Source organism: Pituophis catenifer, unplaced genomic scaffold, assembly GCF_029215685.1.
Source record: "Pituophis catenifer annectens isolate HBS135680 unplaced genomic scaffold, rPitCat1.0.hap2 SCAF_2, whole genome shotgun sequence".
NCBI lineage: Eukaryota > Metazoa > Chordata > Lepidosauria > Squamata > Colubridae > Pituophis > Pituophis catenifer.
In genome coordinates this window covers 44,335,391-44,361,584 of record NW_027256882.1, presented here as the reverse complement: position 1 = coordinate 44,361,584, position 26,194 = coordinate 44,335,391, and the positions used below count along the sequence as shown (strand labels likewise).

Sequence of the window (26,194 nt, the reverse complement as noted above, 5' to 3'; positions counted from 1 at the left end):
GGCGATAGCAATCCCAACAGTCCCAGTTGCTATCATAACCAAAAACCATGCAGCTTGTTAAGAGAAAACAAACTACATGACCAGAGTCCTAGGCAAAGCAGGCTCGTGGGTGAGGAGCTACGGGTGAGTAGAACTGAATGTGGGTTGGCTGGTGAGGGGCTGGGGGAGGGCACTACTTAGAGTGTGCCAGCCAGTGAGGAGAGCAGAAAGGCGCTCCTTGAATGCAGGGAGACCAGTGGGTACCACTAGAGAGCATGGGCAGGAAAGTGGGTACTACAGAGATATCTCCAGGTAGTCCTCAACTTACAACCGTTCAAAGTGACAACATTTAGTGACCGTTCAAGGTTACAACAGCACTGAAAATGTGACGTATGACTCTTTTTCACAGTTACGACCTATGCAGCATCCCCACAATCATGTGATCAAAATTCTGATGCTCGGCAACTGGGACCGTTGCTGTGTCCCAAGGTCATGTGACCTTCTGCAACCTTCTCACGAGCAAAGTCAACGAGGAAACCAGATTCACTTAACAACTGGGTTAGTAACTTATCAGCTGCGGGCCTTGAGTTTGATACCCCTGCAATATGCTAAAGTGAGGGCTGCATCCTCACAACATAGCGAATCATAACAGGTCCTGTGCTAACCTTTGAACTTCAGAGGGGGTTAATAAAAGATGAGAGGGACCCATCCTACCCAAGGTCACATGCTCTCATTGGCCATTTAGCTTGGATCCCAACTAAATGACTTGATCCTGCAAAATATGTAACATTGTTATTTCCTTACCGAAAAATTTAATGAATAAAATGAGTTGGTTTTGTTCCTGCCAGAGACACTTACCTGGCCTGTTCTGCTTTCGTCAGCAAATCCCTAGCAAGGGTTAGGTTTTGCACTGTACAGTTCAGGATAACATCCACCCTGTTAAGCTGGCCGATTCTGTCCCAGATCTCCTTAATCAGACTGTCGATCTCACTTTGGCTGATGGGCTGGGGAATGTTCAGGACCTGTTGGGCCACCAGCTCAATGCTCTCTGGATCGGCACCTTCCTCTAGGGAGCAAAAGCACAGGCCTTTAATGTCCTCCTACCCTGCAAACTGTCCATCCAGCTTCCCAGTCACCAGCCTAGCCCCCTCCCCCAAAACAAATCATTACAATATGAACATTGTCAGAACACACTTCCATTACTAAGATCCTTATTCTCCTTCCTGCATAGGGCAAGAATGGGTGGAAGCTTTACAGAGGGAGATCCAAACTTAAAATGAAGAATTTTTAGCCCCCCAAATCCTCATTAGCCTGACTAGGTGGCTCGGTGGCTAAGACAAGTGAGCTTGTCGATCAGAAAGGTCGGCAGTTTGTCGGTTCGAATCCCTAGTACAGGTCTCCTGCGTGAGCAGGGGGTTGGACTAGATGACCTCCAAGGTCCCTTCCAACTTTGTTACTGTTACTTATTTCTTGAGCGTGAGAGTCCCTAGAATCATGGGAGCTTCATCCCCGGAAGTTTTCAAGTAAAGGTTGGATAGCCATAAGTCTGTAGATATTCTCAATCATCCAGGTGAGGGGTCTCCAACCTTGGCAACTTGAAAACTTGTGGACTTCAACTCCCAGAATTCCTCAGCCAGGCTGAGGAAGCTGGCTGAGGAATTCTGGGAGTTGAAATCCACAAGTCTTAAAGTTGCCAAGGTTGGAGACCCCTGATCCAGATCATGGTTGTCCCAAAGGTGCTTTATCAGGAGGCAACTGGACTTCCTTGGGTTTTTTTCTTTTGAAAACGTTTCACTTCTCATCCAAGAAGCTTCTTCAGCTCTGACAGGATAATGGGGAATGGAAGCAGAGATGGGTTTCAGCAGGTTCTGACCAGTTCTGGAGAACCGGTAGCGGAAATTTTGAGTAGTTCAGAGAACCAGTAGTAAAAATTCTGACTGGCCCTGCCCCCATCTATTCTCTGCCACCTGAGTCCCAGCTGATCGGGAGGAAATGGGGATTTTGCAGTAATCTTCCCCTGGAGTAGGGTGGGAATGGAGATTTTACAGTATCCTTCCCAAGCCACGCCCACCAAGCCACACCCACAGAACCGGTAGTAAAAAAATTTGAAACCCACCACTGAATGGAAGGTTGGATAGCCATGTGTCTGGGGAGAGCATGAGGATTCCTGCTCTGGGCTGGGGATTAGATTAGAAGATCTCCAATATTTCTCCCAACTCTATGATTCTATGAAGGTGCCTTTTATTAAGGCAGCAGGAGGATACATTTACTTTTAGACATACTTTATTTCAGGTTTGGTGTGAGCAATGCTCTGGTACCTGCTAGGAAGTCTTTTATCTTCTGGATGAATTCTCTCAGCTTGGCTGTGGACTTCTCCACCTGATTCCGAGCTCCTTGAGCATGGTCCAAGATGTCCTGAGCATGATTCCTGGCATCCTGTGCCAGGTTCTGGACTTCTTGCACCTAGAATGGAAGCTTCAGCTTAGTATTTCTCAGGGACATCTAGTAGGGGGATCAAAAAAATGATGCCATGACCATGTAATGCAGGGGTGTCAAACTCAAGGCCCGCGGTTCAGATGCAGTCCACTGAGTGTTTAGATCTGGCCTGCAGGGCCACCCTGGAAACAGCCCGTGATACCTCTGCCAGCAAAACAGAACTCATGTGGGCTGCACACGGACTTCCTGAGCTCCGTTTTTGCTGGCAGAGGGTTGCCGTCGCAGCCAAAAAGGAAGCTCGGGAGCCCATTTTTGCTGGCAGAGCGCTCGGGCCACCACAGGCGCCCCCAACCCAAGTGATGTCAAGCTGGCCACGCCCACCCTGGCCACGCCCACCCCGTGAGGTCAAACACAACCCTGATGCGGCCCGCAATGAAATCTAGTTTGGCATCCCTGATGTAATGCGTGTAGGGTGGGCTTTGTTTGAACAGTGGTAAATACTATCTTGATTTTTTTTTCAATTCAACCTGTGCACTTTACTGTAGTTGGTTTTTTTTTTTTATTTATTTATTTATTTGATTTATATTTATTTATTTGATTTTATTTATTTATTTATTTTGGACACTTTTGTGACTTAACATTGGAACTGTTCACAACAGGAACAGTACCCTGACTTTTAAGGAAGAATGCTTATTTACAGGTAGTCCTCGACTTACAACAGTTCATTTAGTGACCATTCAAAGTTACAACAGGGCTGAAAAAAAGTGACCTGACCGTTTTTCACAGTTGCAACCTTTGCAGCGCCCTCAGGGTCATGCGATCAAAATTCAGATGCTTGGCATCGGAATGGGCATACTTATGACCATTGCTGTGCCCCAAAATCACGTGAACAGGCTTTGCAACCTTTTGACAAGCAAAATCAATGGGGAAGCCAGATTCCCTTAACAACCATGTTATTAGCTCATCAATTGCAGCCATTTAGTTAAGAGTTGTGGCAAGAAAGGTCATAAAAGGGGGCAAAACTCACTTAGCACACTTTTTTTTAAGCCATTCCTGGGGACAGGAGGAGTTAACCAGAAATCATTAATCAGCATATGTGAATCAGCTGCTCAACACAATAAGTCAGAATACTTAGCAAATCAGGCTTAATATCGTCTGCAAAATAGTACCATTTAAAGGCTCACATACGGTTATACATTACTGCATATTGTTTTAGTTTAGGCTTTTAGTTCCTTTCTTTTTTTTTTTTTTTTAAATAATAATCTGGTGTAAAAGTGTGTTAGAATCCGAGTCCAGGGGAGGACTAAAAATGTTGACTAGCCTTGAATCAGTTGATGGGGAGAAAGCTGCGGAAAGCAGGCCCTCCCATTGCTTCTGCAGTAGTTTCTGTTGTGAATGCAGAATCACCTCATGGCGATATGCGTGGCAAACAAATTCAATAAATAAATAAAATAAATTAGTCTGGCAAGATTCCTATCAATAGGCAAGTAGAAATAAGCACACCATTCTGATCAGCTCCCTAGGTCATCCTGGTTCCTTACACCTGACAAAAGCACATATGTACGTACGTACATACATACATACATACATACATACATACATACATACATACATACCAGTGGTAGGATCCTCCCTGTTTAACAACCGGTTCGGTGTTCGTGTGATTCGCGTGCGCTGTGCGTGCACTTTCAAGGAATCTTCACTTCCCAGTTTCTTTGGAGGAGTAACACCGCTGATTTGCGCAGCAATCTGCTCTACCGCGCGAATCAGCTGAGAAGATAAAGGTCTGAAAATAGCGCGGGCGGGCGGGCCCATCTGAATGTCAAGGTGAACCGGTTTGCTCCCAGCTGATTGTCGGAGCTACCAGTTCTCCCGAACCAGTCCGAACCGGTAGAATCCCAACCCGATACATACATTAAATCAATTAAGAAATGTAATCTACAATTTAACAGCATCTCTTCATGGGATGCTTCCATACAGTTAGCCTGGCATTGTACCTTGTTAACAATGGTGACCAGCTGACTTGCTGTAGTCTCCAGCTGTTGTGAGAGATTCTGGGCAGAATGTAGGGCCTTGGTGGACACAGGAAGAGCTCCAGTACAATCAGGGCCTCCACAGTGCCTTTGGCCTGAACTGTCCTTACAGGAAGCTCCTCCACAAGGAGCGTCTTCACAGGCCTCTTCTCCAAAACCTCCGCAGATCTAGAACAAGACAACAAACCAAGATTATCCAGCGAAAAGAAATCTCCGGTGAACAGTGGACCTCATCAATAGACCAAGAATGAAAATGCTGGACTCAGGAACAAGGAGCAGGAAAGGGATATGAATTCAATGTGCATTTGACTGCAAAATTGTCTATTTTTGCTTGTTTGTTTAACCAATATGCATGAACCTAAATTTGGCATTTTTTTTCCAAATTCTGCAATGTAATTTCTATTAAAAATAACATATGAGGGAAAAATCTCAACAAAATACAAATTGCCATGCGTAAACATCTGTTACATTAGGGAATGCGGTGGAATGTAATATGGATTCCCAGGGGGGAGGGGCTGCTTTCCAGAGGGCAAAAAGGAACAGAGCTTGGAAAGTTTGCTCAGCAGGAAGAGAGTTAAAACTAGCAGTTCTCAAGAGTATAACTTATAGTTATATGTAGCTGTAGCTATGTAGATAGTTGCTTTAGTCTGGCAAGATTCTGTCTATAGGTGAAGAACAATAAAGGAAACTACTCAGAAGCTTCTCCCTATGTCATTCTTGGTTCTTGGGGCCTGACAGGGAATATTTTAAAAATTGTGTGTATTAGACACCATTGCAAAGAAAAATGTACATGATTGGAGATCGCATGAAAACCATACATGTTTAAGTGACCATTCTTATAGAAAAGTTCTCAAATTCAACTTAGTAAACCTGGCTGGCTTGCAAACATCAGGAATTGGAAAAAAAAACCCAAACTTTTTAGAACTGGCAAACTTGCAGAATCAGAACTGGCACTTTGGTCCATCTGTAGTCTAACCAGAAGGCGGTTTGGGCAGGGCTACCATTTCCATCTCCGAGCAAACTCCTCTCGGCTTCTCCCACTGCTACTCCTTCCCTCTTACGGAACTTACTTTCTGGTTGATCCTGTTTAGGCTGAGGGCATCGACTTTTCGTTGGATATTATTCAGAGTCCTTTGGCGAGCAGCTGCCCTCTTGCCAAAATCATTTCCTCTTTGTCTCAACAGCTCAACCGTGACCTGCCGGGTATGTTTGGCTTGGACCACAGGACTTTGACGCCCTCTAACGGAGGCATTGGCCTGCCTCATAGCCTGTTCTGACTGCTGGAAGTATTCCACGATGCTACGGAAAGACTCTGCCGGCAGAGGAAAAACAGGGTTTAATCAAGAAAGGAACATGAGTTGTTCCTTTTACGTAACATGGCAACTACAATTAGAACAGAATAACAGAGTTAAAAGGGACCTTGGAGGTTTTCTAGTCCAACCCCCTGCTTAGGCAGGAAACCCTATTTCACTTCTGACAAATGGTTATCCAATCTCTTCATAAAAACTTCCAGTGTTGGAGCATTCACAAGTTCTGGAGGCAAGTTGTTCCACTGATTAATTGTTTAATGTCTAGTTAATGTTTAACTGTCAGGAAATTTCTCCTTAGTTCTAAGTTGCTTCTCTTCTTGATTACTTTCCACCCATTGCTTGTTGTCCTGTCCTCAGGTGCTTTGGAGAATAGCTTGACTCCCTCTTCTTTGTGGCAGCCCCTGAGATAGTGGAACACTGCTATCATGCCTCCCCTAGTCCTTTTCATCAGACTAGACATACCCAGTTCCAGCAATTGTTCTTTATATGTTTTAGCCTCCAGTCCCCTAATCATCTTTGTTGCTCTTCTCTGCACTCTTTCTAGGGTCTCCACATCTTTTTTACATCGTGGTGACCAAAACTGGGTTCCTTACCACTGAAGCTGGCGTTTACCATCTTTCCCAGCTGACTTCTAAGGTAGTTGACAGTCTGGTTCAGTTCGTCTACTTCTTCATTTAACGCATTGAGGTGGCCCCTCTGCTCTGTGACTTTCCATTCAGTGCTATCCAGGCACGAATCTGTATCTTGCAGGTAGTCCCACAGTTTATCCATGTCTGCCCTAAGAAAAGGGAGGTAACATAATGGCACAGGTCCCACTCCGCCATATGCTTTTTGGCCAAGACATTCCTTGCAATAAAGATAGGATATACAGGTGGTCCTCAACTTACGACCATAATAGAGTCCAAAATTTCTGTTGCTAAGTGAGACAGTTTTTAGGTGAGTTTTGCCCTCATTTTACGATCTTCCTTGCCCCAGTAATTACATGAATCATTGCAGTTGTTAAGTTTGCAACATGGTTGTTAAGTGAATCTGTCTTCCCCATTGACATTGCTTGTCAGGAGGTTGCAAAAAAATGATCACATGACCCTGGGATACTGCAACTGTCATAAGTACTGTACATGCCAATTGCCAAGCATCCAACAGTTGTAAATGTGACAAATGGTCATAAGTGACTTTTTTCAGCACTGTTGTACCTTTGAATGGTCACTAAATGAATGGTTCCAAGACATGGACTAGCTGTAAATGAGACACAGAGGCAAAATAATTCAGTGATCTGTACTCCCCTCATGGGGGATATCCTTCTGCTTTAAAAGAAAAACTTCAAAGTCAAATTCAGGAAGATTTGAAAAAAGAAAAACAAGGAAAGCCATAATTTAAGACACTCAATGGAAATTAGCCACACATAAATTATACAACCATGAATAGGACAGAGGACTTGCAGCAAGGGGTGGATATAAATGAAAATACAGAAAGAAAATAATTCAGTGATGCCTATCCCCTTTATTCTCTTCCTCTCTTTAAAGGTTTAGAACTTTAATTCAGGAAGACTTTTCAAAGGAAAGGATAGACATCTCTGTGGTTTTGAAAAAGTCATTCAAGTAAACCTTAGAACCGTGATGGCGAACCTGTGGCACGTGTGCCACAGGTGGCACGCGGAGCCGTATCTGTGGGCACGTGAGCGTTGCCCTAGCTCAGCTCCAGCATGCATGCGTACACCAGCCAGCTGATTTTCAGGCCTTTCCGGCCTTCCAGAAATCGGGAAATGGGCTGTTTCTGGCTGCCAGGGGGGTGAGGAAGGCCATTTTCGCCCTCCTCAGGCTCCTAGAAAGCCTCTGGAGCCTGGGGAGGGCAAAAAAACAGGCCTACCGGGCCCACCGGGCCATCACATGCCAAAAGCAGGGGGAGCACGGGGGAGGTCGTGTGTGCATGGGGGGCGGGGCACATTGAATTATGGGTGTGGGCACACGCACGCTCGACCCCGCACGTTCCCTCACGCTTTTGGCACGCAACGGCAAAAAGGTTAGCCATCACTGCCCTAGAACTATCATTATAAGTAAAGTTCCAAAATTGTAGGAACTATATAATTTTCAAGACCCTGTGTGTACGTATTGTTGCTTCTGTGAGAGGTGCAGTCCAAAGTACAGGTAATCCTTGATGTTGGATATTTATCCTACGGTTGGGTAGGTAATATATAGAAAAACTATGTTTTGTGACTTTAAATGATATAAGAAGAATGATTGGCTGTGCTATTATCAGGCAGCCATAAAAGTAGACAGGAAGCCCGGGAGCTCCTGCTCCTGCTATTTGATGATTGATCACCTGAAGAGGGACTGTGTGTGACTGAAGAGAACTGTAAGCAAACTATGTTTTGTGTTGGAGAGTGATTATTCGAAGACGTGTTATCGTTGTTTTGAGTAGGGTTGCCAGGTCTGCTTCCAAAAAATAGCGGACAAGCCGGGGGGGGGGGGGGAGTGGGGTTAAGTAGTAAAAAAAAAAAAAATTACAATTAAATTATATATTTTCTTACAAACATTTTAACACGTATTAAAATAGTCACTTCAAAACTTTACTTAAAATTCAAAACATCAAATATATAATAATATGTAAAATATGAAATTACATTTTACTTTGCTGTCGTGTGTATTTTTTATTTGACTGCGCAGCTTTGATCAATTCTTTGTGTTTAAGGAATAATTCTTTAATTTCAGTACAACGTTGAGAAATATTAAAAAATATACAATCATAAAGCTTTTGAATAAAAAAAAATGTCCACTATTTTGTGAAAAAAAATAGTGAACATAATGTGAAAAAAGTGGACTGTCCGCTCAAATAGTGGACACCTGGCAACCTTAGTTTTGAGAAACCAAGTTTGTGTTTTCACTAAGAGTAAAGAATGCTTTTTTTCACCGTTCAGAGTCTGTGAGTATCTGTGTGTTTAACCAGCAACGTATCTCTTTGCTGTCCGGTCTGTTGCCTACTATGCAGAGGGAAGTTTTACCCTCAACACTTGACTTATAACAGTTTGTTTAATGACCATTCAAAATTACAACAGCACTGGAAAAAAAAAGTGTCTAATGACGGTTTTTCATACCTACAACCGTTGCAGTATCTCTATTGTCACATGATCAAAATGCGGAAACTTAAGCAACTGACTCATACTTGGGCTCAATTGTGGTCATAAATCGAGGACTACCTGAACAGTGCTTCTTTCAACTACTGTCCACCAGGGGGCCATAGGCAACAGATAGAGAGAGTAAGGATTTACTTTGGGTTCCTTTCCCACCTTGCCTGGGCTTTGTTCGCTAATCTGAGGTCACTTCCTTCTTCCTTGACACAATTGGGATTGGAATGTCAGTAGCTAAGGCAATCATTAAGTGAGCCGCACCCAATTTTACGACCTTTTATGTCATGATCGTTAAGTGAATAATCACAGTCGTTAAGTGAATTAGATGGTCATTAAGTGAATCTGGCATTTGTAGTTTTTTTTACCTAACATGATTTTTTTGGCCTGGCTTTTTTTGGCTTGGAAGTCACTGTCAGAACAGACTTCTAGGCAAAAAATAGTAAAGTAATAGGAAGTGTAGGAAGTTAGCACCCACCCCTCCCCTAGAAAAATGAAATATTCTAGGAAGTATTAAAAGGGCAGAATATTACACCTCCCTAGAGGAGAAATGGAGAAACATGTTTTTTGGCAGGAAGCAGACTCACTCTTAATAGCTCCCACGAGATCCAACAAAGGTAGGATTAGCCCTCAGCCATAATAGGAATTCCCCAAAACCCTCTTCATTACATCATCACCCAGCAAGATTCAACCAGGCCTGGGACTCAAAAAACAACCTACAAAGTTACCCCTGCATGGCCCCATGGGAGTCTAACAACCAATCAGAATACAAGCTCAAATTCAAAGCCCAACAGAGGGTATAAATATATCCCTCTCTCCACCACATGTGCTTTTTTTGTTTTTTGCCCAGGACTCAAAAACCCCACCATTAAACCAACTTTCCAAGTAGTCTCCATGTTTCCAGTGTTTTTCTCCCTACTTGGAACTGAACCCAGATGGACATTTCTTCCAACAATTGTAACACTTAAGATCATCTTAGTGAATTCTAGGATAAGTCTGCAGCTTTAGAACTGTACAGAGAATTGACGGTAACTGACTGAGAATTGATTTATGATGGTCTTAGGTCTTACTTCAACATCATCCATCTCCTCCCACTTATGACTGTATGACTGTAATTTTGTTGCTGGCATCCTTATGATTTATATTGATATTGTTTCCTGATTGCTTATTTGTACCCTATGACTATCATTAAGTGTTGTACCTTATGATTCTTGATAAACGTATCTTTTCTTTTATGTACACTGAGAGTATATGCACCAAAGACAAATTCCTTGTGTGTCCAATCACACTGGGCCAATAAAAAATTCTATTCTATTCTATTCTATTCTATTCTATTCTATTCTATTCTATTCTATTCTATTCTATTCTATTCTATTCTACTTTCAGCAGCTGATGATGATAATGATCATCATCATCAAAAAGCAGAGTGTGTGTCATGCACAGAAAACAAACAAGAGACCACATCTCTGTTTCTCCTACCTGTTCTCCCCACCTCCTGCCTATTGGCATACCTATTTCTCCTACCTTGTATCTGCTAGGAGGTTGTTGAGCTGCTGCAGCACAGAACCACTCAGACTCTTTCCATCCATCAGAAGCTGCTCCACCCAAGCCAAGCTGCTCTCCAGGCTGCGCAGACGGCTGTTGCTGGCTTCAGGTATCGGGCCGCCTTCCTTCAGGGCCCGCACTCTGTCCTGCAGCCTTTGCAGCTGCTCATTGAGCTGGTTCAGCACGAGATCCCACTGGCCAAAGCACTTATGGCAGGGAGAACAGTGGGGAAAATTCTTCTGGAAACCACGTTGGCACTGGTTACAGTTTCTCCCCGTAAAGCCGCCGCGGCATAAACAATGTCCAGTGAGACGGTCACACTGCGGACTCTCAGAGCCGATAGGGTCACATTTACAAGCTGCAGAGGGTAAAGACGGAGGTCATATCCAAGAAAAGTTAATAAGCTAATAAGAGAGAGAGAGAAAGAAAGAAAGAAAGAAAGAGAAAGAAAAATTAAGGAAGGAAGGAAGGAAAGAAGAAAAGAAAGGAAGGAAGGAAGGGTCATCGTATATAATTGTTAATATTATTTTTTTATATTTTGGATCCACTACTAAATTATAGGGACGCGGTGGCTCAGTGAGACACTGAGCTTGTCGAGCAAAAGGTCGGTAGTTCAGCGGTTCAAATCCCTACTGCCGCGTAACAGCGTAACAGCGTGAGCTCCCATTATTTGTCCCAGCTTCTGCCCAACCTGGCAGTTCGAAATCACATAAAAAATGCAAGTAGAAAAATAGGGACCACCTTTGGTGGGAAGGTAACAGCGTTCCGTGCGCCTTTGGCGTTTAGTCATGCCGGCCCCATGACCACGGAGACGTCTTCGGACAGCGCTGTTTCTTCGGCTTTGAAACAGAGATGAGCACACTGCCCCCTAGAGTCAGGAATGATTAGCACTTATGTGCGAGGGGAACCTTTACCTTTACTAAACTATAGAATAGGTTTGATAGGAGATGGAGGTTAGAGCAAGATACCAATTTGGTATCTTGCCCAAGTGTGCAGCTTCAATTTTTTTAAAAAAATTGTGAATGCAACATTTAAGCTCAATGTTTATTTAATATAAATAAATAACACAATAAAGAAAATCAAGCACGGATACCAAAATATGGGGGCATAAACAAGCAACCTGAAATGTCATAAAATATAAAACTAATATATTCTGCTCCCTCATTACAAGCCTACCATTGTATGTGACATTTCACATTTTCATTTGTATGGAGATAGTTCCATTTTCTAGCTTTGATTAGAATTTAAGAGTTTTGATTCTAATGAGAATGATGGCAGGAGACATCTAATATGCCAAATTGGGGAAAGCTGGTTTACAATCTGGCATAATTCTAAACTTATTCCCACGAGAACAACCTCCCAAACAGGTGAAATGTTCCCGGTTTGGACCAGATCGCCCAATCCGGTAGCAATGATGGCGGGTGGTTTGGAGAACCGGTAGCAAAAATCCCTGCCCACCCCCCTCCCATGCCCAGCTGAGCAGCGCGATCATCAGAGGCTTTTTTTTTTACTTTTAAAAGCATTTTTTTCTTTGGCCGAAGAGATTGTAGAAAAAATGTTTTTAAAAAGCTCTGACGATCTCAGCTGAGTTGCCTGATCGTCAGAGACTTTTTTTTTTTCTTTTAAAAGCAAAAAAAAAATAAATGCTTTTAAAAGAGAACAAAAGCCTCTGACGATCAGGCAACTCAGCTGGGATCGTCAGAGCCTTTTAAAAGCATTTTTTCTACAATCTTTTCCGCCGAAGGGGTTGTAGAAAAAATGCTTTAAAAAGTAAAAAAAAAAAAGTTGGCCAAGCTCACTCAGTCACATTACCCACCACCACCACCAAACCATGCCCACAGAACCGGTAGTAACAAATTTTACATTTCACCACTGCTCCCAAACATCCAACTCTTAATCTGATAGGGTTTTCAATCTGCTGTTTTGTGTGCGCATTGTACTGTTGGTAGAAAGTGCCTGATTACATTTGATGCTCATATTTACCTAAGCACTGGTCTTCTGGGTCGCCCCAGTGGTTTTCTTGGCAATGAGAACAAACGCGGCCTCCAAAACCTGGCTGGCAGTGGCACTGCCCTGTAAACTGAGTAAAAATAAAAACGGGGGGGGGAGGGAAGCAATTTAGAATGAGGGCAGTGATATAGCAGAAGCCCCAAAGTCAGCGGGCCTGTTTTAGCACCTCTCATTTGGGGTTAACTTTCCAAAGTCTTAGTCCCTCACCATGTTGCAGTCTGCGCGCAACGAATGGGTCGGATCACAGTTACATGGCTGGCAGCCCAAGTCGCTGCCGAAGCCCCAGAAGTTCTGGGCACATCTGTCGCAGTTCTTTTCCACCACGTTGGCACGGCAGGGGCAATGGCCTGTAGTTTGATCGCAATGGCAGATGCTTTCGGAGCAGTGGGTGGGCAAAGTGCCCTGTTCATTACAAGTGCAGCCTGGGAGAAAAAGTAAAGGATTAGCATCAGTAAAGCTACAACCTCCTTGCCTGCCTGGCTCATAGTTTTTCCTGCCAAGAATTTCTCTGGAATCCACAAACAGAATTTCTGTTTCACCCACCTGTGGGATCTGGTGTGATTCACGAGACGACAGAATGTGTAGCATTTAAGAATTTCAGAAGGAATACATAAGCATATATTGATTTTTGCTTCAGGTGCAGTTGTAAGAATCACATAGGATCTTTCACTGAAGTCTTTTTTTAGAGGTCTCATTTTCCACCCCCCCTGAATCTAGTTTGGGAACAGCTCCCAAACACCATTTTGCCAGCGTGCAGCTGTGCCAAGATATTTGGGTTAATACACACATCCATTGATATCCCGGCCCAGAAGATTTTTGAGGCTTCTCTGGATTGATTAAGCTATTAGCTGTTCAGGAGGAATGTTTCATACATGACCAGGCAAATATACATGCACTAATTCAGATGGATAAATGCGCAGACCGTATATGTGATTTTGGGAGGAAGGAGAGAGAAGAGCTGTTTGAAGGGGTGGGAAAGCACTGGGATCTTCTGGAGTTGTTGGGAGATGGGAGCAGAGAAAATAAGCCCTGATTAGCTGCCCTACTTCTAAACCAGCTTACTTCGTTTTCTAGGAATCCAGCTGAAATTAGTGGAAAATACAAAATATTGGGTGAAGTTGAAAGAAAGCTGGGATGCGAATCAACATGGGGAAAAGGGGCCAATATTGACTCAGATACAGAAACTACATGAAAGAAGGCTCCACATTTTCTCCCACTGATACCAGTGTAAATAGGCTCCAGTCCCAATGATTGTTCACAGCATTACTGGTGTGAATGAGAATTGAAATGTCGGTCAGAAACCAGGAGGACGAAAATGTGATTTTTGAATATAAATTCAAACAAAGACTGGACAACCGTTTGACCGTTTGATGGTGTAAGGTCTCCTGCCTTGAGCAAGGGATTGGATTGCAGCTGGCACTCGAGTCGGACAATGAGGCGGCTGGAGAAGATGTGGTGCCAGAGGCGGGGATTCAGCCAGGGCCTTCAGAACCTCCAGAAGCTCCCTTAAATGAAGAGGACGAAGAGGAGGAGCCAGGAGTGGCAGGAGTGGCTCCTCAGGAGGAGGTCTCCTTGAGAGTAAGGCTTGCAACTAATTGGCCACTCCCTTAGCCTATTTAAGGAGGAACGCCGACTGAAGCAATTTGCAGGGAACAACTTAGTTCACATACCTTCGTGTCTTGTCTTGCTTATCTTATCAGCTTCCTGCAAATTGCTTCTGGGCATTCTGCCAACCATAGTAAGTTTTCAGTTATTATTTTTTGAATTCTTGGCGGCTGTTAATGCAATTAATTAACAGCCGTTGTTGTAAAAGACTGGTTTATTCAGTAAATTAAGGTTTGAACGGACTTTGTGTGTGCTGCATTCTTTGGTGTCCGTAGCTGGGGCAGAACAGTCCCCAATTCCCGGGCCGCAGCCCACTACCGATCTATGGCCTGTTTGAAATTGGGTCATGCAAGCGATGGATAGGCATGCACTCACAAAGCTCCAATTGCGCGAGTGGCAGGCAAGCGCATGTGTGCGAAGCTCCGCTTGTGTGAGTGGAGGGTGCTTGCGCTCACGTGCAAAGCTCCACTTGCACGAATGGAGCTTTGCATACGAGTGTAAGCATCCTCCGCTCATATGAATGCACGAAGCTGCATTCATGTGAGCAGAGGGCACGTGCGCCTGCCCCTCACAGCCCCTCACCCGCCGTACCGGGCCACCAAGCTGGGGACCGCTGTTCTATATTCTCTCAACCCAATCTACTTTATCAGATTGCTGCTGGGAGGATGAAATAATTCCCCCACGCACCATCCTAAGCTTCCAGAAGAAAGGAAGGAGAGAAAGGGAGAGAAAGGGAGACATGATAGCAGTGTTCCAATATCTCAGGGGCTGCCACAAAGAAGAGGGAATCAAACTATTCTCCAAAGCACCTGAGGGCAGGACAAGAAGCAATGGGTGGAAACTAATCAAGGAGAGAAGCAATTTAGAACTAAGGAGAAATTTCCTGACAGTTAGAACAATTAATCAGTGGAACAAGTTGCCTGCAGAAGTTGTGAATGCTCCAACACTGAAAGTTTTTAAGAAGAGATTAGATAACCATTTGTCTGAAGTGGTGTAGGGTTTCCTGCCTGGGCAGGGGGTTGAACTAGAAGACCTCCAAGGTCCCTTCCAACTCTGTTATTCTATTTTATTCTAAATGAAATTAAATAAAGACTTATCATAATCTCAGAACTTCAAGGAGAGGAGTCCACCCAAAAGCCTCTTCTCATTCCCCCATGAATTTCTGCCTATCATTCAAGCTGGCTCAGTCAAGAACTCTGGTGGTGCAGTGGTTAGAATGTAGTACCAGTTTTGCGGGTACTAAATTCTGCCGACTTCCAGGAGTTCAATCCTGACTGGCTCAAGGTTGACTCAGCCTCCCATCCTTGTGAGGTGGGTAAAATGTGGACCCAGATTGTTGGGGGAAATATGCTGGCTCTGTAAACCGCTTAGAGAGGGCTGTAAAAGCACTGTGAAGCGGTATATAAATCCGAATGCTATTGCTATTTCACTCACGTCGGCAGCTCCGTTGAAAGGCATTGCCGTAGTAGCCAGGCTGACATTCGGCACAGTGAGGTCCACCAGTGTTGTAAAGGCAATGTAGACACTGACCAGTATGTGGGTCACAGGCCTCGGGGTCACTGGGGTCAATGTTATTGTTACACTGACAAGGGCGGCAGGCACCACCTTCCTGCCCAGGGCTTCCAAAATAGCCAGGGGAACAGCGATCACATCGTGGCCCTGCCAGAAAAAGAGCAAGTTATCCATGAGATTTTTTTTTTTAAAAAAATGGAACTTTCTCCTTCCTCTTCCTTCCGCTACTTTACAATCGGCCAATCAGGGCCGGATTTTCCTATAGGCTAACTAGGCTTCAGCCTAGGGCCTCAAGATCAAGAGGGGCCTACATTCAAATTGTTAGCAAAATTAAAATTACACTTTCACTATAGGTGAAAGGGCCTCATAAGTGGAATAGCCTAGGGCCTCTTTTCATCTAAATCCGGCCCTGCGGCCAATACTACTGAATTTCTGAGAAATTGGGAGAAGGGATTGGGTTGCAGTTGGTGGAGGAAATTTGGATTCATAGGATTTCTGGTGTCCAAAGTCAGATATTGGATAACCATTTGTCTGAAGTGGTGTAGGGTTTCCTGCCTAAGCAGGGGGTTGGACTAGAAGACCTCCAAGGCCCCTTCCAACTCTGTTATTCTGTAAATAATTACATTCACTGTCCCAGTTGGGTATGTACCAGAGGTGCTATTCAGCAGGTTCTGACCAGTTCTGGAGAACCGGTAGTGGAAATTTTGAGTAGTTCGGAGAACTGGTAAATACTACCTCTGACTGGCCCCGTCCCCATCTATTCTCTGCCTCCCGAGACCCAGCTGATCAGGAAGAAATGGGGATTTTGCAGTATCCTTCCCCTGGAGTGGGAAGGGAATGGAGATTTTACAGTATCCTTCCCCTGCCACGCCCACCAAGCCATGCCCACAGAACCAGTAGTAAAAAAATTTGAATTCTACCATTGGTGTGTACTATATGTCTGTATATGCATGGAAGGGAGGGAAAATTAGCAGGAGATAAATCAAGTGATTGCAAATCTTAAGACTGCACAATCCTGCTCCCTGCATCAGTCTGCAAAAGACATGGGAGTGGGGGTCTCAAGTATCTTCTGACTGTATTCTTTTGGTGAGTCACATGTTGGGCAGGCCAACTTAGCATAACTGTGGCAAAAGTCCAATAATGCTTCAAAGGGATACTGGAGAAGGTGGCCTTGCAAAGGATGGAACATCACAGAATTCTGAAACTTAAATTATTGCAGCAATCATACCCCTTCCTTGACCCAGGATACAGGTAGTCCTCGACTTGCAACCATAATGGAGTCTGTTAATTACAGATATAAGTCATGGTAGCTGTTAGGAACCTGATTTTATGACCTCTTTTGCAATGATTGTTAAGCGAATGCCATAGTTGTTAAACAAATTCCTGTTCTCCAATGGGCTTTTTTTTTTGCCAGAAGTAAATGCCCAAGACAGCAAAAAAACCTACAGAAAATCAGAGTCATGTGATCACGGGACATCACAAATGGCCGTAAACACAAGCCAGTTATGAAATGTGATCACATGACTGTTGGAACTTTGAAATGGGATCGTAAGTAGCTGTGGAGGTCTGCTTTAACTCTGAACTGTCACTAAGCAACTGGTCGTTAAGTGAGAATTACCTGTATACCTTACCTGTGTAGCCAGGAGCACACAAGCAAACGATCTGATTTGTGTCTCTGTCAGCCTGGCACGAAATGCCGTGATAGTGCCGAGAACCTGGATATCCAGGACAGGGACACGGCCGACACTGTTGCCCTGATCCCAGGACTGGGTCTCCATAGTATCCATCCAGGCACCTGCAAGTGAAGCAAAAGTCCAAGCAATGATCAGGATCTGAAATTATCACGACCTTTTCAAGGTTATCTTTCACAAATTAGTATTGTCCAGAATGGGCACTTAAATCGATATTATATCGAACCTGCTGCAGCAGATTCTGTGGAGCACTACCAACATTATAATGTCCAATGAAGAAGATGGTCTTATCAAATACAGGTAGTCCTCAACTTACAACAGTTCATTTAGTGACCATTCAAAGTTATAACAACACTGAAAAAAGTGACTTATGACCATTTTTCACAGTTACAACCTTTATAGCATTTTATTTATTTATTTTATTTTATTTATTTATTTTGTCAAGTACATATTAGATAATATATATACCGTATTTTTCGGAGTATAAAACGCACTGGATTATAAGACGCACCTACCTTTTTTGGTGAGAAAAAGAAGAAAAAGAAATCTCTCTCTGCCTCTGCGCAATTTTGCCTCGTTGCAGCAAACAGCCTGCTTTACTTTCATTTTCGTTTTCAGCATAGCTTGATTAGCACAAGGAAAAAAAATCTGCTCCCAGCAATTTACCTCTTTGCAGCAAGCAGCAGAGGCCCAGGCAAAACAGCTGAGAGCAAATCAGCTGAGAGTCGGGAGGCCAATCCAATCAACTTGTGTTAATTAGGCTGTGCTGAAGCTGAAAGGAGCTGTTTTTTCTTGCTGTTTGCTTGCAAGGAGGTAACTGCTGCGAGGCAGAGGCCAAAGGGTGGGGGCCAGTGGGTGGGCGGGGCTACATTCAGTGTATAAGACACACCTAAATTTTCACCCCCTTTTAGGGGGGAAAAGGGTGCGTTTTATACTCCAAAAAATATGGTAAGTATAAGCATGAATTGAATACAGTTAAAGGGAACATTAGGACAGGGATGGTAGGCACGCTGGTGCTCTTATGCACGCCCCTTACAGACCTCTTAGGAAAGTAGTGAGGTCAACAGTAGCCAGTCCAAAGTTAAGCATCCCCATTTTGATCATGCGATCTAAAATCAGATTCTCGGCAAGGGTCACTTCAGGTCTGAAACAGGTGCTCTATTACTACTTGATGGACATTAATTACTGGGTTCCAGCCCTGAGTAAGGGGTTAGACTGGATGACCTATAAGTGTCTTTTAATTCATAATTTCTATGACTCTAAAGTTAATATTGCACTCTACAGCACCCTTCAACATATTCCTTCTTAACATTTCCCTCCTCAAACTCATAGGTAACCTACTTTCTGCTAAACTTCCTATGCCATCAATTGTTTATTTAGTTACGCAATTTATCTATCATCTCTTTATTGACCGGTTCATAGATGTCACACAGGTTCTTCCTAAAACAACTCTGCAAGCTCAGCTCAACTCTTCCCCTGAAGATTGGTATCTACGGAGTAAGAATAATGCCATTCTTAGGGGAGAATAAATGAAAGGCCCTTCTAGATTGCTTCGAGGCTGAGAACAAGATGGGGGAAGAATACCACTTGTATCTTTGATCATTAATCCTGACCAGCATAAATAGATACATCTCTCAAAACATTTTATTCATTGAAAATGCTTAATCAATAGTTCTCAGCGCAACATTTCTACCATGGCTTAATGAAGTGGGTGGGGCTTACTCTTAACTTTCCATTGGTCTGCCATACTCACCTTTCACAATGGCGGCCTGCTGTATAATCTCGGCATTCTTGACAGGCTCCGGTGTGTGAATCACATTTCTCTGCGTGCCCGTTACAGTGACAAGGACGGCAGTGAGGGAAGCCCCACTGGTCTAGTGGACACTGTTCACACTGGCGTCCCACGATACCTTGCTGGCATCGGCATTGCCCACTGACTGGGTCACAGATTTTGGAGACCGAGCCCTCAGGGGAACAAGCACAGGCTGTGAAAACAAAAACTCAGGGATCAACAAACATGGAGACTTTGATAGATAGAATTTAGGATAATTGGGAAATTGTGTTAAAGAGCATTATTTGAACTAAGAACTATGTTTAAATGTTAAATTGCTATATTTCTAAAATTAAAAAGATAAAGATTTAAATTTGATAAAGTAATAATGGAATAAAGACTTAATGAGCATAATGAAACATAAATAGGGTTGCCAGGTCTGCTTCCAAAAAATAGCTGACAAGTGGGGGGGGGCGGGGGCGGGGGTTAAGTAGTAAAAAAATAAAAAAAAAATTACAATTAAATTATATATTTTCTTACAAACATTTTAACATGCCACTTTAGGTCAGTCAACACAAGCTACAATACATTTTAAAAAATGTGAACTGTACATAATTTTATAATATATTTTTATTTTAATCTCATCATTAATTTTTTCGGAGAACCGAGTTCAATGGATATTCGATCTTTGTCTCATTCTAATTTATGAAAAAAAAGACAAAACGCGATTCTCCTATCCTTATTCTCTTAGACTGTACAGCTTTAGATTACGTACAATTTCATCATAAAGCTTTTGAATAAAAAAAATGTCCACTATTTTGTGAAAAAAAATAGTGAACATAATGTGAAAAAAGCGGACTGTCCGCTCAAATAGTGGACACCTGGCAACATTAAACATAAATATGTTTGAATTGTATTGTCAATAGTGAGGATTTAGGGTAAGAATTGTTGCATTATGAGTTAAATTGAAGTTAATAGAAGGCTTATTGTTTTGATTAAGTAAATATGTGTTGATTTTTTTTCTAAGATGGTATTAGTTGTATATGTGATCTAAGATTTAGAAATAAGTGCTATGGCAAAATAGAATAGATAAAATTTTGTGAAAGATTTTGTTAAAAATTGAACAAAGTGATGACCGGATCAAAGCTCTGTTCCGAAAGGATGTAATCTGTATGTTTGGAAAAAAATAAAAAAACTTTTTGCAAAACAAACAAACAAACATGGAGACCTTATTCTGATGGTGGGTCAGGAAGGCTTATTCAAGGGTGTCCATTGAATGAGAACGGAATTGCAGGGATGGAAGTAATTTGTGTCATTACAGGCAGTCCTCGGTTTACAACCGCAATTGAGCCCAAAATGTCTGTTTCTAAAGCAAGACAGCTGTTAAGTGAGTTTTGCCCCATTTTACGACCTTTCTTGCTGCAAGGGTTAAAATGATCACTGCTGTTGTTAAGTTAGTAACACAGCTGTAAAAGGAATCCGGCATCCCCATCAGCTTTGCTTGTCCAAAGATCACAAAAGATTACCACCTCTTGTTAGATACAGAACAGCAACCTGGGAAAAAAGCAACTGTCATAAATATGAATCAGTTGCCATGTGGCCAAATTTTGATCACGTGACCATGGGGATGCTGCAATGGTCGCAAATGTGAATTGGTCGTAAGTCCAATTGGTCGATAGATTGGGGTGTCACTGAGTTATCTGTTAGGCTATCTATTCTGCTGAACAGATGGAGAATAGATTTGTCCCAGTGGAGGCACAAGTTTCCTGATGCAGCTATTATGCCCATCTCACCTCTGGCACAAAACACTTTTTGGTTTTTTTTGTTACCTACAGTATAGCAAAGGCAAATAGAACATCTCCTTCGAGGTGACCTCAGCTCCTGGTAACTGCATAGTGATGACCATGAGGTTTTCCTGGTCACAACAGAGAAGTGATTTGCTAGTCTGTTGTCTTTTCAGAGATGCTGTTTTTTTCCTGCATCTCAAACTTTAAATGCTGCTGTAATAAAAATTTTCAATGCAGCCTTTGAATTACTGTTGTGTGGATAAGGAGGAAAGACTAGATAATATAATCTCATGTGATCTAGGTTCGGTTCAAATTTAATCACTGTTGGATATTTAAGTATTTTCCATCATTATTTTGGTTTTTGTTTGGTTGAGTACTGCATTTGTTCCAGGGGTGGATGCTACTTACCTTTACTACCGGTTCGCAACGGGATCGCGCTTCTGCGCATGTGCAGATCGCCTATGATGACATCTTGGGTGGGTGGGCGGAGCCTCCCGCCGGTTTTAATACCGGTTCTTGCGAACTGGTCCAAAGCGGGGGCAACCCACCACTGATTTGTTCCCCCAACGTTTGGGCTTTTTTAAAAAGTAGCTTAATATATCATTACATTTTTTTCTACACCAAATTTATTTTTCTTGTGTGTGTGTGTGTGTGTGTGTGTGTGTGTGTAAAACATTAGATATCTTCAACTATGTAGTTTAATTATAAAACAATAACATATTTGATTATATTCTTACTTAGTTTATACTATATATAATCTATCATCTCTCTCCCATCTCTCTATTATCTCTCTCTCTCAATCTAATACTAATCCTGATCCTGATCCTGATCCTGATCTAATCTAATCTAATCTAATCTAATCTAATCTAATCTAATCTAATCTAAATCAAAATTGACATCGCTTGTGCCACAATATAAAGAAAGAGTACCCTGCTTTCAACCAGCTGTTGCATACCTCTCTGACTTAGAATGCTGGTTGTTATTGTGCTTGTGTGTTTCCTTCCAAGCATACACTTTGGAAAAAGATAAAAATGAATTAGCTACTCACAACTGCAGCCATAAGGTCCAAATCCGTAAGTGCCTGGGATACACCGGTCACATTGCCGACCTGTAACATTGGGCTTACACTGGCACTGTCCTCCCAGTTTATGGCAGACGCTGCTAGTGGAACCCTGGAGGTCACACTGGCAGGCTTAGGAGGGATAAAAAAACAGCAATGTAAGAATTAGGGTTATAGGTGGAACACAAAAGACATTCTGCAATCAAGTAAGATTGGACAGATCTTGGATTTTTGGGTCACAAGATGAAGGATGTGAGAGAATGCCTCCCTGGAACACCGAATAAAACTTCTCCCTCTAGAGCTGACTCAGAAGGCAAGAAGTGTTAGGGACATGCCTGCTTATGTTATGCAGTAGATTATGCAGCAGAACTCCAAAAAGCTATTGGAGATAATGAAATAATCAAGGAATTAAGACATAGTTTTCAGCAGTAATCAGGCTACTGCATTCCTGATATTCTCAGCATTTGCTTTATTAGCTTGAAAACTTTAAAGGTTTCTAGACTTCATGATTGTAGATTTTAAGACATCTCAGCCACTGGTCTGGAAATAATGTTTTCTGACTGTGGAATTCAGAAACAATCATTCACAGCAAAATTCCCTTTCTTATACTTCTCTCGTAATGCCTCCTTAGGCGTTTTAGTCACCACCCTATAAAAAAGAGGTTGAGACTCTAGAAAGTTTGTTTTTAATTTTTATATGTATGTATTTGATCTTGGCTGTTCACCGCCCTGAGTCCTTCGGGAGAAGGGCGGTATATAAATATAATAAATAAATAAATAAATAAATAAATAAATAAATAAATAAATAAATAAATAAGTGCAGAGAAGAGCAACCAGGATGATTAGGGGTCTGGAGGCTAAAACATACAATGAACAGTTGCAGGAACTGGGCATGACTAGTCTAGTGAAGAGAAGGACCAGGGGAGACATGATAGCAGGGTTCCAATATTAGAGGGGCTGTCACAGAAAGGAGGGGACAATCTATTTTCCAAAGCATCCGAAGGCCAGACAAAGAATGGATAGAAACTGATCAAGGAGAGATTCAGCCTAGAAATAAGGAGAAATTTCCTGATACTGAGAACAATCAACTAATGGAACAGCTTGCCTTCAGAAGTTGTGGTAGCTTTATCACTGGAAGCTTATAAGAAGAGACTGGACAGCCATTTGTCAGAAATGACATAAGGTCTCCTCCTTGATCAGGAGATTGGACTAGATGACCTACAAGATCCCTTCTAATTCTCTTATTCTGTATTCTTATGTACAAATGGAGCTCACCAGGGGTGGGCTGCTGGGGGTTCGCAGGGGTTCGGGAGAACCTCTAGCTAAGATGATGTGCAGTTCGCAGAACCCCCAAATCCCATTCCTGGCTGGTCCCATCCACCCCACCCCGCCCTGCCCAGGAGTCCCCATACGGCCCATTTTGGATGCAGGTAAGGGCAGGGTGGGCACAGAGGCTCGGGGAGGGCAAAAAACAGGAAGTTTGGGAAGGCCGGAAATGGGCCTGTTTCTGGCCTCTAGAGGGCCTCCGGAGCCTGGGGAGGCCGTTTTCGCCCTCCTGGAGGCTTGAGAAAAGCCTCTGGAACCCGGGGAGGGCAAAAATGACACACACACCCCGTGGTGCAGGAGGCTGACTAGGCCACACCCACCATGGCCACGCCCACCCAGCGTGGCCATGGTGGGTTTTCAAGCCTATCCTGAGGAAACTTCCAGCCTTCAGACCAAAACTTGCTGATTATAGGAAATATTTTGCTACGTTTGTCCCCATTTAATTTTCAGACACTGGGCTCTATCCTTGCCCATAGCATTATAACACCAATTTCAAGAAGATCAAAGCCGGAATTCTCACCATCGGTCCATACATGTTTGTTGACGATTCCTAGAATTCAACATCCTTGGAGAATGAGATACTGGCCCTCTCCTACCTGGGGGTGGGTGGGAGGTAGGGCATTCTTTCACTTACGCAGAGCCCCGTCGTGGATTATGGCAGAAATGCTGCAGAGCAGGTGGGCACAGGTCTCAGGCAGGTCAGGCATGGTGGCCATGCGAAATAATTCCAGGCATGTGTAGTGTTCCAGGGCCTCCCGGCGCTCCACAGAAGCTGGATCGTCACCATGGAGACCAGGTAGTTCTGTCACGTGGGGTAAAAGAACCAGCTGTGGGATAAAGGGGGGGAGGAATCTTAGAGCGGGGAGGAACACTAATGGAAGGAAAGATACATGTCCCAGGATAATGTTGCAGGATCCAATCTGGGTCCATCACTGGCACCAGAGGTTTAGTCTTCCGAGCTTTCGGGCTCGTGCTGGAGCCCATCCTCAGGGAACTTCTTTCTCACCAGTTCCCTGAGGATGTGCTCCAGCATGAGCCTGAAAGCTCAGAAGACTGAATCTCTGGTGCCAGTGACTGAGCCAGACTGGATCCTGTGAAAAAAAAACATTGTCAAATCTCTCTCTCTCTCTCTAACACCCCACCCCCCATCCCCATCTATCTACCTCATTTACCTCTCACTCAATCTTTCCATTCACAAAATGCTCAGGTAGCTTGACACATTAACACATTACAGGTATTCCTTAGTTTACAACCATTCGTTTAATGACCGCTCAAATTTACAATGGCCCTGGAAAAGGTGAGTGATGATCGTTTTCCACACTTATAGTGTCCCCATGGTCACGTGTTCAAAATTTGGATGCTTGGCAACAGGTTCAGAATCATGCTGGTTACAATAGGCCCAGAATCAAGGGGTTACCTTTTGTGACCTTCTGACAAGCAAAATCAATGGGGAAGGCAGAGTCACTTAACAACCATGTTACTAAACTTAAGAACTGCAGTGATTCCCTTAACAATTGTGGCAAGAAAGGCCGTAAAATGGGTCAGATCTCAGTTAACCGTTTTGCTTAGCAGCAGAAATGTTGCGCTCAATTGTAAGATCGTATATCAAGGACTGTCTGTTCACCAGATCATAATTTGTTTACTAGTAGCTTCTGGATTAAAACACCCCAGGGGTGGGTTCTAAATTTTTTTACCACCAGTTCTGTGGGCGTGGCTTATTTTGTGGGCGTGGCTTGATGGTCATGTGACAATTATTTAGGATTTAGCAGAGGTACTAGTCTACCAGGCTTTTAACTGCTTGCAGAGCTGTAATGATCTACCTATTTATTTTTGCAGGCACTGGTCTACCCATTTATTTTTGCAGGCACCGGTCTACTCATTTGTTTTCTTTTAACACTGATCAGCTGTAGGGCGGCCCTTTGAAGCCCCGCGGCAAGAGTTTAAACAGTTTTTTTCCCTCTAGCCATCAGCTGGGACTCAGGAGGCAGCAATAGATTGGGGGTGGGGCCAAATAAAAGGTCAGAATAACGCGGGGGGGAGAACCAGTTCGGTGATGTCATATCGTCACCACTACCGGCTCGGCAGAACAGGCCAAACCGGGAGGAACCCACCACTGAAACACCCTCACCTAGAGTTCCACCAACAAAGTGAAAAAGGAAATGACAATCAAAGAAATACGAAAATAATCATCAAAATACAGGTAGTCCTTGACTTTCAACCATTCATTGAATGAATGTTTGAAGTTACAATAGCACTGAAAAAATGGACTTACAATTGGTCCTTGTACTTATGACCATCACAGCATCCCCGTGGTCTCGTGATGAAAATTTGGGCTCTCGGCAACCAGGATGTATTTATAACAGTCATAACCTGGGATCATATGATCACTATTTGTGACCTTCCCAGCTGTCTTCAAACAAGGAATATCAATAGAGGAAAACAAATTCACTTAACGACTGTGCAATTCACTTAACAACTACGGTGATTCGCTTAACAACCCTGGCAAAAAAGGTGGTAAAAATCAGGCGTGATTCATTAACAACTGCCTTGCTAGCAACAGAAATTCTGATGCCAACTGTGATCATGAATCCAGGACTACTTACACATTAAAACATGAGGGAGAATGAAATGAGATGAATAGCCTTAGGAGACATTAATATAAGACTCAAGGAAAGTAGCTTAGACCACAGTGGAGCCACTGGGCTGCCCTTAAAGAGAAAGGAGTTCTCACCGAGTCTACCAGGATGAAAGCTCCAGGATGGCGTTGTGCCACGCCTGCTCGCTGGAACCGCACGATGATCTTGTAATGGTTTCTGGGCTCAAAACAGAAGGGCCTTGGCAGAAGCAAGTATCTGGGGAGCAACGATAAGCAAAGATCTTGTCAGGAAAAAACACATTACGTGAATGACAGTAGAGACAGATGCCGGCAAGATGAAGAGCTCAGTTCATAAATCAAGAAGGTTATGATAGTAAGCTTGGGGAATGGATACCTGCACTTGCCAGATCTGA

At 43.3% G+C, this 26,194-nt stretch overlaps 1 protein-coding gene across 1 annotated transcript in view; it reads right to left on the bottom strand.

The window, feature by feature from the left end:
* Positions 1–26,194, bottom strand: part of LOC139310180 (laminin subunit beta-1-like) — a 115,443-nt gene that overhangs the window by 9,682 nt on the left and 79,567 nt on the right. The window contains exons 21-34 of the mRNA XM_070934343.1: positions 25,917–26,037; positions 23,820–24,012; positions 21,849–21,992; positions 18,996–19,227; positions 17,183–17,346; positions 15,474–15,698; positions 12,642–12,856; positions 12,408–12,504; positions 10,404–10,782; positions 6,352–6,536; positions 5,519–5,760; positions 4,413–4,616; positions 2,298–2,442; positions 838–1,045 (exon numbers count right to left, since the gene is read on the bottom strand). Coding sequence (XP_070790444.1) covers positions 838–1,045; positions 2,298–2,442; positions 4,413–4,616; positions 5,519–5,760; positions 6,352–6,536; positions 10,404–10,782; positions 12,408–12,504; positions 12,642–12,856; positions 15,474–15,698; positions 17,183–17,346; positions 18,996–19,227; positions 21,849–21,992; positions 23,820–24,012; positions 25,917–26,037 — 2,754 coding nt within the window. The remainder of the gene's footprint in view (positions 1–837; positions 1,046–2,297; positions 2,443–4,412; positions 4,617–5,518; positions 5,761–6,351; positions 6,537–10,403; positions 10,783–12,407; positions 12,505–12,641; positions 12,857–15,473; positions 15,699–17,182; positions 17,347–18,995; positions 19,228–21,848; positions 21,993–23,819; positions 24,013–25,916; positions 26,038–26,194) is intronic.